Source organism: Talpa occidentalis, unplaced genomic scaffold (assembly GCF_014898055.3).
Source record: "Talpa occidentalis isolate TD23 unplaced genomic scaffold, MPIMG_talOcc4v2.1 talOcc4.15, whole genome shotgun sequence".
Taxonomy (NCBI): domain Eukaryota; kingdom Metazoa; phylum Chordata; class Mammalia; order Eulipotyphla; family Talpidae; genus Talpa; species Talpa occidentalis.
Genome location: NW_023601543.1, coordinates 1,235,888 through 1,246,792, shown reverse-complemented (window position 1 = coordinate 1,246,792; position 10,905 = coordinate 1,235,888). Strand labels below are relative to the sequence as shown.

Genomic DNA, 10,905 nt, shown 5'->3' with positions numbered 1-10,905 from the left:
TGGCACTCGGCAACACAGAGCTCAATGCATGCTGTCTCGTGGACGGCCTCAAGGAGCACAGGTGCAGCAGGCGCCCGAGCCACCCGCATGCGGGGAGCGCGTCCTCCACACGCAGACAAGCTCGAGGAAACAGGCCGCCAGGGAGCCCGAGCACACGCAGCGGTCTCATCCTGGCAACAATGACTGTCACTCTGGAAACACAAGCAAGCCCCACTGCCTCCTTTGTCATCAGGGTGTGACCCCTTCCTGGGCACCACCAGGGACGAGCACTCTGATAGACAACGGGCTTCTGGCCCCCCTCACTTGTAGGTGCCAGAGGGCCTGGCAGTCAGTTTCCAGAGCCCCTGGACCCTGGTCTCGTCTTCCCAAATGCCAGGGAGCACCCAGGACAGCCCCTGGCCCATTCCACCTTCTGCCAAAGGATGGAGCCATTGGGCCACGCATGGACCCCCAGTGAAGCACCCTGACAGCTCTACTTCCCACCCACAAGCCAGCCTTGTGAAGAAGAGTGTGGTAGTGGGAGTCGGGGATGCTGGGCCCCAAGAGTCTCTGCACGCCCCTTCCAGACTCGCTGGCTCCACATCCAGGAGACCTCCTTCCAACTTCTTACAGCTTTCTGGTTACATCATGGCCAGGTCGGAGTTTCTGGAACCCAAATGACACTCCCTAGCCCACCTTGGCGGAGCTTGCGCTCGCTCACCGAGCGGGGCCAATTCCCCACACCCGGCAATGGGCCGGCGGAGGGGGCGAGCCCACGCGGGCTTCCTTGGGGGCCGCACCCAGGACACAGGCACGGGCTGTGCTGCTGCCCACTCGGAAACTGATGGTCACACCGCAAACATCTCAGGGAACAAGGGGTCTCTTAGGGGAAGGCCCTCGTGAGCACCCCAAGGTGCAGCGCGAGCTTCAGAGCAAAGACAGGGTCTCCACTGATGTATCGAATCACCTTTTATTACCCAAAATACGCTGAATCTGTGGTGCACATTTCACACTTTCTATAAAGCTTTCAGTCCCCAGGTGCAGTCCCCTCTGGCCTTTCATTTTCCTTCCAATGACGTCCCGGCTCAACTGTAGGCGGAGGCCTCAAAGGGCAGAAGCAGACTCGGGCATCACGGGGCCGCCCCCCTGGGGCCCCCGGCGGCACCTGGCTGCGGACGGTCAGAGCCGGCGATGCAGCGCGTGATCACTCCCGGAGCCAGAGCCTGTCCTCCCAGCCGCCCCGGGGGACCAGGCTTCCAGCTTCTCTTTGGGCAGGCCAGGGCCAGGCCTCAGGGGAGCTCTGTGTCCATGGTATAAATCCGAACAAGATCAGACACAATGTCATCAACGACTGGCTTCGTAAGGTCCTCGCTGAACACCTGTAGAGGAGATGGAAAACAGGCTCCAGTTACACTCCCTCCAGCTCCACAGGCCCCGCAGTCAGGCCAGAATCACCCGGCTGGGGGCGCGGCCGTCAGAGAGCATGGCGACTGTGTGCCGGGCTGCCCAGGCTGCCATATACCGGGCACAGCGGAGAATGCTCCAGACGGAAGAGGTCTCAGTGATCAGCTGACCCAGATAGGAATGGGCTGGGGGTGGGGGTTGGGGGGGTGTGGGGACAGTGGGGTGTGGAGCACCATCGCTCCTCCTGCCCCAGGTGGTCTCTGCTCCAGACTCTCTGGAGACAGCAGGACAGCAGAGGGTGAGAGTGCCATTTCCTGACACGGGCCGGCTAGGTCACCTGCACCCCACACCCACCCGAGCCAGCTCTGGGGTGCACCTGGACCTGCTCCACAGATACCCCCGGCTGCTGGAAAGCTTATGTCCTCTCCTGGCCAGTCCATGGGAGTCCACACCGAGGCCGCTCAGCAGGCCCCGGCATCTGCACTGCATGTTCCAAAGTGAAGTCTGGCCCTGGCCGGCTCCAGAGAGACCTCGAGGGCCCTGGAACGTCCCGCCCATGAGGGGGTCTTGGCTGGTCTGGGGCCTCAGGCCCTGCCAGGCAGTCTGTGCTGACACAGTGGTTTCTGGGGTTCTTGGGCCGCAGTGGCCTTCCAGAAGGCGTGGCCTGAGCCACTGAGACCAGCCCCAGGGGCTCGGCAGGCTACAGGACCCACTCCCGTCACCCGCCTGGCCGCTGCTGCTTGGCAGCATCCCTGTGCCTTCCCTGTGCATGACCTGCTGCCCACATGTCAGTGCCAGGGTGCCTGGAGGCTGGCTCCTGGTATCTCCTGGCCCCTGCCCACGGATGCTCCTCTGCCTGAACTGCCTTTGACCTGTGTCCTCCAATTCTGACTCACTGTGTCGACCACTCCTAGGGGGGCATCAAGCCTGGGGGTGCTCTTGGGGACCCCTAAGTACAAGGAAACTATAAAAGCAAACCAGGAGCCCTTGCATGAATGCAGGGCCCCCCCCCCACCTCCAGGCCAGGGGTTGCTACCTGGGGAACCAAGGTGTTACAAGGGCCTTAGGCCAAACCGGGCAAAAAGTAAAATTGATTGCACCCACTGATGGACCCCAGAGAAAGCAAGAGTCCCCCACAGGTTGCCCCTCCCATGGACAGTGAGCTGGAGATTGGCAGTCAAATCTTTCAAAACTACAGAGCTGGCTCATCAGTGTGCCCAGAGATGCCAAGGTGAGAAAAAATAGCCTCTAAAAAATAGCCTCTGCGGCCTCTAAAAAATAGCCCAGGGGCAAAAGCTGGAAGCGACCCAACTGTGCACCCATGAAGGAATGAAGAGACCCAAGATTCTCTAGCACCACACTGGGGCTTTCTCAGGCTTGGAGAGGATCAGCTTCCCACACAGTTATGCCTGGGAGCTTCGAGGGCATGGTGCCCAGTGACCCCAGCCAGTGGTGACAGGCTAATACAGCATGAGACTCAAGGGGCTGCGGGGACTGGGGAGTTGGTGTCCACGGGGACAGATGCGACGGGGAGGAGGCCCGCTCTGCACATGGCTGGGAAGGGGGGGTCATGCACAACCGGGCGCACAACTTCATGCCCCTGAGCCGCCTGCTTGCACCTGGGACACAGGCCAGTGTGATGCGACGTGTGCTTCACCACAGCTGTGAAAAGCCCAAAGTGGCTCTGCCAGCCCAGAGGGTACCCAAAATCCAGAAGCTCCCGGAGCCATCCAGAAAGGTAAAGCACTGGGTGGATGTGAGCAGGGCACCCCAAAGCGGCAATACCTGCCGGGCTAAAGGACTACCAGGTATGTCGGCAGGGCCTAGAAAGCAGGCCTGTGGAGGAGCTGCCTCTGGGTACCTCCCCTCTCCCACGACAACTGCGAGGGGGAAGCAGAGGCGGTGCCAGGGTACCCGGTGACGCGCAGGAGCAAGCAGAGAGGACAAGCGCACGAGACAGACAGGCCAAGGAGAGGGGACAGCGCAACAGGAAGCAGACAACAGCCAGTGGCCGCAGCGCTGGGGCCAGGGCCCTCGGAGGCGCTCAGAGAGCAAGACCAGGAGAGGCAGGCCCTTCTGCTACCGCCCGGTCTCAACTCAGCGAGGGCACCAGAGCTTGGAGCAGCATCTCCTGTCCCGACGGATGCCTCTCCCCACGGGGCTGCCATGGGGGCACAGCGGGCCCGAGACTGACGCTCCGGCTGCATTTTGTTCAAGGGCATGAGGGCTGGTGAGGTGGCAGCCAGACAGCAGACCAGATCCGGGGCTCAGGCGGTACAGGCTGGGGAGCCTCTGTGAGGGAGGGGTAGACAGGCAATAAAGAACAAAGAGAAGAGCAGAAGGAACTGTACTCTTCCAGGGGGGCCGGGGTGCAAGCAGGCGGGGGGCACATCAGCCAAGGGGAGGGCGCACTTGGCCAAGAGCTGTAGGAGGGAAGGGGAGTGAGGAACAGGCCAGGGAGGGGCCCTCAGGGAGCACCCCCTGTCCAGTAAACACATAAACATTTTCGAAGATTTCTGGCCATGTGGGTTGGAGCGGGCAGGTGATGCTGAAGGAGAAACCTTCACTTATCTCAAACGTGCACAGAAACCTTATTCTAGAACAAGCGCTATGAAAAAGGGGACAGTGAATTTCAAATGCGGTCCAATAAGAAACGACCGCCATGTTCCGCTCTGAGAAAGAAGGGGCGCGCAGGGAGCGCAGGCCGGGCTGCGGGCCTCCACTCGCTCTCCACGCCCTGCGCTTGGCCTCCTGTCCCACGGGGCGCGGCGACCCGCCTGGCTTCAGTCTCATCTCTCCTGTGCCATCTCTCGGCCCACCTACCCACCATCGACCTGCCGTCTGCCCGCCCGCCTTCTCTCCACCCACGTGCCCATGTAGCTACGGCCCAGCCTCCGCCGTCCGGCCCCAGCCTGCTCCCCTGCTCCCCTGGTATGAGCCCAGGCCACAACCCGCGCCCCGTGAGCAGCTCCACCCACCGCGATGACCGCTGGGCTGAGCTCAGTTCTCAAGTGGGAGTGACCCCCGGGAACAGGTGCACTAGTGCCGGCATTTTTGGTGGTTGTGACTGTGGGAGGGGGTGCTCCTGGCATCACCGTGGCGGGGGGGAGAGTCCAGACACACCGCTCCCCGCCACCCAGCACAGCCCACCGCACAGTGACCCCGGCCCGGGCACACAGGCCAGGGTGTGTGTGCGCGTCGTGAAGGAAAGAGGGCATCTCACCTGCCACCACGGCTTCTCGGCCTCGGCCTCGGCCGGCACCTCGACGCCGTAGACCTGGAGGGCCAGGTGGAGCACGGCTGCAGCTATGTGCTGAGCCCGGAAGCGCAGGCACAGCCCGCCGTGGTAACTGTCGCGCAGCAGGGCCCAGGCGGTGACGGAGATGGGGGTCCGCTGCCAGCTGTGCCGATTCAGCCAGTTCTTGAGGGAAATCAGGTAGTGGAGCAGGTGCTGCAAAGACACGCCAGTCAGCCTGTTGGCCCTCGGGCCCGCCGCCTGCCTCCTCGCCGAGAGGCACTGGGACTCAGCCAAGCCGTCGTGGCGTCACTACAACACAGATTGGGTGGAGTTGCCTCCCCGTTCAGACCCTCTCGTGGTCGTCACGCTACTGGGAAAAGTCCCAGGAGGCCCCGCTGGCCTCCAAGCCCTGCCTTCCTCTGGGGCTTCACCACCCTCGCCCTTCCCTCCCACCAGGGTTAACATGCCCCTCAGGCCCGAGCACCACTCCACCCAGCCCCCTGGGCCTGCCCGCTCTTCTTCCAGCCTTGGCTCCCGAAACAGGTCCCTCTTGATGGCCACAAACCCTGCCACACCTGCCAGCCACTGCAGATCATTCTGCTCCTTCTCCCTTGGCCCCACTCAGGCATCGGGCCCAGAAAGGATGTGCCTGCTGGACACAAGAGCTGCCTAGGGCCAGGACCCAGCCGGGGGCAGGAAGCCTGCTCTCAGGAGGACCAGAGACCAGCGGCTGAGCACCAAGAAATTCAGCAGTCTGTCGGCTCGGCTTGGAAGCCAGCTGCGCGGCCTGAGCCTCACGCACCCACGGAGCAGGGGCCCGCTCAGTGCACGTGTACAGATGCCAGCATGCCCGGGCTGGGCCGGGAGTCACCCACCATGAGAGACCCTTCCGAAGCCAGCAGCGGGACGGCACAGGGCTCCCTGAGCCCCGTGGCGGGGTCTGATCTGCCCTAAGACGCACGGCCTGAGCGGCGTCTGAGCTCCAGCAGCCGCCAGGGTGACCCGCCCCTGCCCCAGCCCAGCCTGCATGGAGCATCGCAGACTGCAGACACCACTGCTCAAAGAAGCCTCTGCAGGGGTTCCAGGGGCTAGGGAGGTGGGAAGTGTGGAAGAGTGAGTGGATGCCAGCAACAAAACTTGTTTGACTGCAACGTCAGTGGCGTGTGCACAACTGTGCCGTAGTGCAGAGCACACGGAACACCCGGGGCCAGCGAGCCGCCCGCTGCATGTGCTGGAGTCTCGCAGGGTGTTCCCACTTGGGGGACTGGGCAGGCTCGCAGGAGCTCTGGTTTCTTGCCACTGCTTGCCGACTGACAACTGCTTCCATAAATGATTCAATGGAAAAGAAAGAATATTCTGGTAGAGGATTCCACATTATGGCCCCTTCTCTCTGCAGGCCATCCTCCAAGCAGCTTGTGCAGGGCCAGGAGCCCCCAAAGTATCCCATGCAAGGGTGCTGAGGACACCACCACACCCGCCTCTCTGGTGCTGTCTGAAACGGCTGCCCTGCTGGCATGCACACGCGGCTTTCTCAGCACAGTGGCCCCTCGGGGACAGGAACCAGCAGGTCACCACACTGGCCATGTCCCTGTGGCCTGCTGAGCACACAACCTGCATGGGTTGGTAGATTTGCCAGGGCTCCGGGGGTCACGAGGATCCCAGCTCGAGGCCACAGCCAAGCCATGGAAGGGCAAACACAGACGTGAAAACGGCCCCCCAGAAGCCCGGGTGGTGGACAGGAGAGACCATGCTTCCTCGCGTACCCCAAGTGCTGGCAAGGATTCCAACAGGGAGCAAAGACGGGCAGGGCCGCGGGTGGCCCGCACATACCTTGTGCGGGTGCTGGAAGGAGACTTGGAAGCGAAGCACCCTCAGCACGAGCAGCTCACACTGCACGATGCTGTCCCGCAGCTCCCAGAAGCGCGAGTCCAGCTCCAGGGGCTCGCTGCCCGGGCGGAAGTACCTGCGAGCAGACAGCACCACTGAGCGGGGGCCGGCATGCAGGGTGCAGTCCCTCAGGGGCCTGGGGCCCGAATACAAGCTCTCAAGCCTGCCTGCTGAAGACCGACACAGGGCCTTATGTGTCGGTCTGTAGAATGGACTCGATCCACATGTCTAGGGCCTGGGACAAAGCAGGAGACGACAGAAGACACGGCTGCAACTTTCATCCCTGATGGGCTATCCCCATGTCACTCAGCAAGATGACAAATACAAAGCTGGGCTTGTGGTGGCCCCAGAGGAACTGGAGGCCCTACCATGCCAGCGGGGGCCGGCCTCCTGACACAAGCAGCCTGGCATTGAGGGCCGCCTCCCTCCCCTGGGATGGCCACGCCAGGACTCCCATTCTGGGCCAGAGGCAAGTATTTAGAGGCTGTATCAAGAAGAATCAATGGACTTCCGTTTTCTGCTTTCCAGACTGTCTTTCCTTCATTCCAGATCTTTCTGTGCTTATTTACACCATATATGTCTACAACACTCCCACCTATGCAAGATTACGAAGACGCACGTAAGCAGGATTCACACACAAGTGGTCGGAATTCTCTGCAGCTGACTCACCCTTGCCAGCTCTTGACTTATTTTCCAACCCCCCTCAAAACCCCACCCACAGCCACTTCTAATTAGCAATTTCCTTTCTGCTGTCCGCCCTGCTGGGCTTCCCACCCGCCCCCCCCACCGCCGCTCCTGTTTCTAGCTGGGTCTGTAGCAGGACACTATGAACCTGGCGTGCTGCGGGGGCAGACAGTGCTTTTTCTGTTACCTGTTTATTAAAAGAGAAAAAGCACAAAATACTTTGCTTTCCTAACAATTAGAGTTGCTAGAAGGCGTGATGCATCACTCATTAGTAACTTTCCACCAGTTACTTTCTCCAGGGGCCCCAGGGCCTTGGCACAGCCTGCCTGGCCAGCGGGACTGCCGTCTCCTTCCCCAACAGGAACACAGCTACTTGAGCCCAGGGGCCCACCCATGGACCACCCATGCCCACTCCAGGGCGAGAGACATGCCTGAGCAGCTCTGATGTGGTTCCTCGTACATAGCTGGCCACATGCCCACGCCAGGGCGGCAGGCCGGCCCATGGGGTTCACAGACCCCGAAGGGGGGAGGTCCTCTCTGGGGCTCTCTGCCACCTGTCATCCCTGGTGGACACATCCTGCCTAAGATTCCAGGTGATTCTGCTTTGACACATCTTTCTCCAAGGTCCCCTGGGTCCTACTGACACCAAGGACTCCCTCTGATGCACGCCTCCCTGCATCCACCTGGCCTTGGAGGCTCCCATGCATGCGGCCCAAGTTTTGCTCCCGTGTAGCCCCGGGCTTGCGACACCACAATCACCCTGCCTTTGCTGCCTGTGCCTCTGGCTCCAGTCCAAGGGCACCAGGGTCTTCCTTTCCAGCTCAGCTGCTGGGGGACAGGCCCAGTGGGGTCCTTCTTTGTCCTCCCATTCAGGTGGATGCCAGGAAGCCCCCAACATGCCAAGACCCGGAAGCTGTTACCTGTTGGACACATTGATGATGTCACGCGTGCGCAGGTGCTGCTCTTCCACTTTGCCGGCCAAGTACAGGGAAGACATGGCCACCAAGTAGGGGTCATAGGCATCCAGGTTGGTCTCACAGAAGAACTTATGGTAAATGGTGCAGGCAGTGGCGATGGGGATGGACCGCATCCCTAGCTTCACACCTGCGGAGAGAGAGCAGGCGGAGGGCCCATCAACGCCGTGCCCCCTGCTGCTGGGCTGCGCCTGCTCTGGCAAGATCGAGAGCTCTGGGCCCCTCTGGCAGTAGCCGCCAGTGTGGAGCCAGGCTGCTGGGACTCCTTGGGTCAATAAGCCCTGAGGGCCCAGTGGGGATGCTGGAAAACCGAGTCCACCCACTGGCTCTGCAGATTCTGCTCGTCTATGCGGCCTGCGGGCCACGCCCAAGTGACGGCTCTGCAGACTGCACTGGAAGCAGGGTCCAGATGCCTGTGCAGTTAGCGTAGTCAGTGATGGCGTGCTGTGTGTCCACGGCTGCTTCAGCGAGCACGTAAGTCAAGGTGGCCCTGGAATGCAGCTCACCTGCCAAAGTGTTGGCAAGACAACGGGAGGGACAAAAGGCGCACGAGCAAGCTGGCAGATGGCACCACCAGTCCCGGACACTATAGCTCAAGACTACGCTAAGCACGCGCTGCACGGGCTGGTTAGAAAAGACGAGGCAGTGGACAGGCAGGGTGACTGACTGACGGGGCTGCTGCAGCAGAGCAAGGGACGCCACAGCGACACCACAGAGGCAGCAGAGAACTGTGCACAGAGGTCGGAATGTGAAAACCCGGGCACAGACTGACTTAGAGGTCAAAGACCATGCCCAGCCTCCCCCACCATGTGCAGCTCCTAGGGGAATCACTGCCTTGGGCCACAGAAGCAACACACTTACTTTCCCTTGCAATCCTGAGAGCCAAAAGTCAGAAATGAGACTTCGGTACTAAGGTCTGGGTTTCTTGGGAGACTCCGGGGAGATTTTGCTCCCTGGCCCTTTCCAGCTTTGAAGGGCACCTGCAGCCCCTTCCCAGCTTCTCTGCAGCACAGCGTGTTCTAACTGCTCCCTCTGCTTTCAACATCATGTGGCCTTCTCTGCTGCCTGTCCTCCTGCCTCTTGCTTTAAGGATGGGGTAAGTAGTGAGATCCACTGCATAATGTGGGGTAGGTCCCCCAGGTCAACATGCTGAATTCCATCTGCAAAACTTGTTTTATAACAGGAGGCCACAGTCCCAGGCTCTGGGAACAAGAATGGGGACACCTTTGGCAGACCCAGCACTCAGGCTCACGCAGAGCGGAAGCGCATGTTTTGTAAAGGAGCCCGTCAAAGCGACACCCAGAGAGCTTTCAGCTGTGCAAGTTTTAAACTTCAGTTCCTGAGCCCTGCATGGGACCCTCAGCCCGGAGAAGTCAGGCAGGTAGCATTGCTCACACACTGCTGCCGGCCTTGTTTCATACAGCAGAGCCTCCAAGGCAGCTGGCTGCCCTGCACTCAGTGGAGCCCTCGCCCGGCGGATGGGCGGTAGGAGGTGCAGGGGGCACTGCAACTCCTCTAGGAAACGAAGTGTACAAATCAGCGGGATCAACAATCCCACACTATGTCCCCGGCCTGCGGCCTGGCCTTGACTGCCTTCTCCCGAGCACAGGGAGGAGCAAGGCTGGGAAGTAAGGGCTGCCAGCTGAGCTGGAGACTACGCACGCACGGTGCACAGTGTTTGTGCAGATCCTGTGGGGGCCTGGCAGGGATCAAAACGCGCCCTGCACCCAGGTCCCGGGTGTGAGGGGACCCGGCCCAGCAGGGGGCTGCCAAACGCGCTGGGTGGCCGGTGTCGAGGGCGCCGGAAGGCAGGTGTGGCGGCAGGCGCCGTACACGCCACCGCGCTCCGGGCCTGTGCCCTGCACGTCCTCCCCTCGGGTCCGCGCCCGACCGAGAAATGCCAAGGCCGCGTCCGCCTCCAGCCCGATGCCCAGCAAGGCGGGCAGAGACCGCTACCCCGAGCCGGGCCTCCCGGTCCCGCCTGCGGCAGATTCAGCGCGGCCCCTTCCCTCAGCCTCGCCGCGCCCGGCCGCCGCCACCCGGAAGCCGCTCTCCTCGACGCGGGCCACTGGGCTCCCTCCGCGCCCCGCCGCCGTTACCTGCCTCCATGATGAACCGCGTCACTCGGAAGTGCACCCTCGCCTCCGGGACCGGCCGCCCCTCTGCGCCTCGCGCCGCGTCCCCTCCTCCGCAGCCCTCCAGGCCAACGGCCTCCATGAGGTCCCGCCCTGCAGCCCCGGGACCCGCCACAGGAAGGCGATGCTCCCCCGGCGCGCAGATGCCGCCTCCCGGGGTCTCGCGGAGGGAGCGGCCGCCCCGCCCCCGCCGCCCCCGCCGCCCCCGCCGCCCCCTCCGCCCCCCACAGCGCGCGGTGCCGCGGCGCCAGCCAGCCGGGCCCGAGCGCGCAGGCGCAGGCGCAGGCGCAGAGCCGACGGTACCTGCCGGTCAAGGGCCGCCAGCCCCATACCCGAAAGCCAGCCCCGCGCCCCTGCATCCCACCCTGCGGGCGGCACTTCGCAGCTAGGTCTCCCGACGCGGCCCGCCTCGCCCCTGGAAACCTCCTGCCCCGCCCCCGACGCGGCCCGCCCCACCCCCCGTGAACAGACCCGGGGCGCCCTGTCACCCGGGTTCCCCAGGCCACTCGCCCGACCTTAGGGAGCAGCACATCCTAACCCCTGCCGGGGGCTACTCCATCGGGCTGCCACGAGGTCAAGGGCTTAGTGCCCGGGCATTCCCTAG

General features: G+C 62.5%; 1 protein-coding gene across 1 annotated transcript; it reads right to left on the bottom strand.

Annotated features, from left to right (window-relative positions):
- Positions 1-933: 933 nt before the first annotated feature.
- On the bottom strand, positions 934-10,427 carry CCNQ (cyclin Q). Its single transcript, XM_037511785.2, has 5 exons — positions 10,266-10,427; positions 8,113-8,296; positions 6,452-6,584; positions 4,607-4,834; positions 934-1,358 (listed from the first exon to the last, which is right to left on the bottom strand). The coding sequence occupies exons 1-5, from the start codon at positions 10,381-10,383 to the stop codon at positions 1,269-1,271; spliced, it is 753 nt and encodes a 250-aa protein (XP_037367682.1). The 5' UTR covers positions 10,384-10,427; the 3' UTR covers positions 934-1,268.
- Between the last annotated feature and the right edge of the window lie 478 nt (positions 10,428-10,905).

Bases quoted from the DNA above. Each gene is read 5' to 3' on its own strand.
- CCNQ (XM_037511785.2), bottom strand. From the start codon at position 10,383: ATGGAGGCCGTTGGCCTGGAGGGCTGCGGAGGAGGGGACGCGGCGCGA. The intron at 8,297-10,265 runs GTAACGGCGGCG...CTCTCTCCGCAG, and splicing joins GCGGTTCATCATGGAGGCAG to GTGTGAAGCTAGGGATGCGG. The intron at 1,359-4,606 runs GTGAGATGCCCT...TCTCCTCTACAG, and splicing joins CCGAGAAGCCGTGGTGGCAG to GTGTTCAGCGAGGACCTTAC.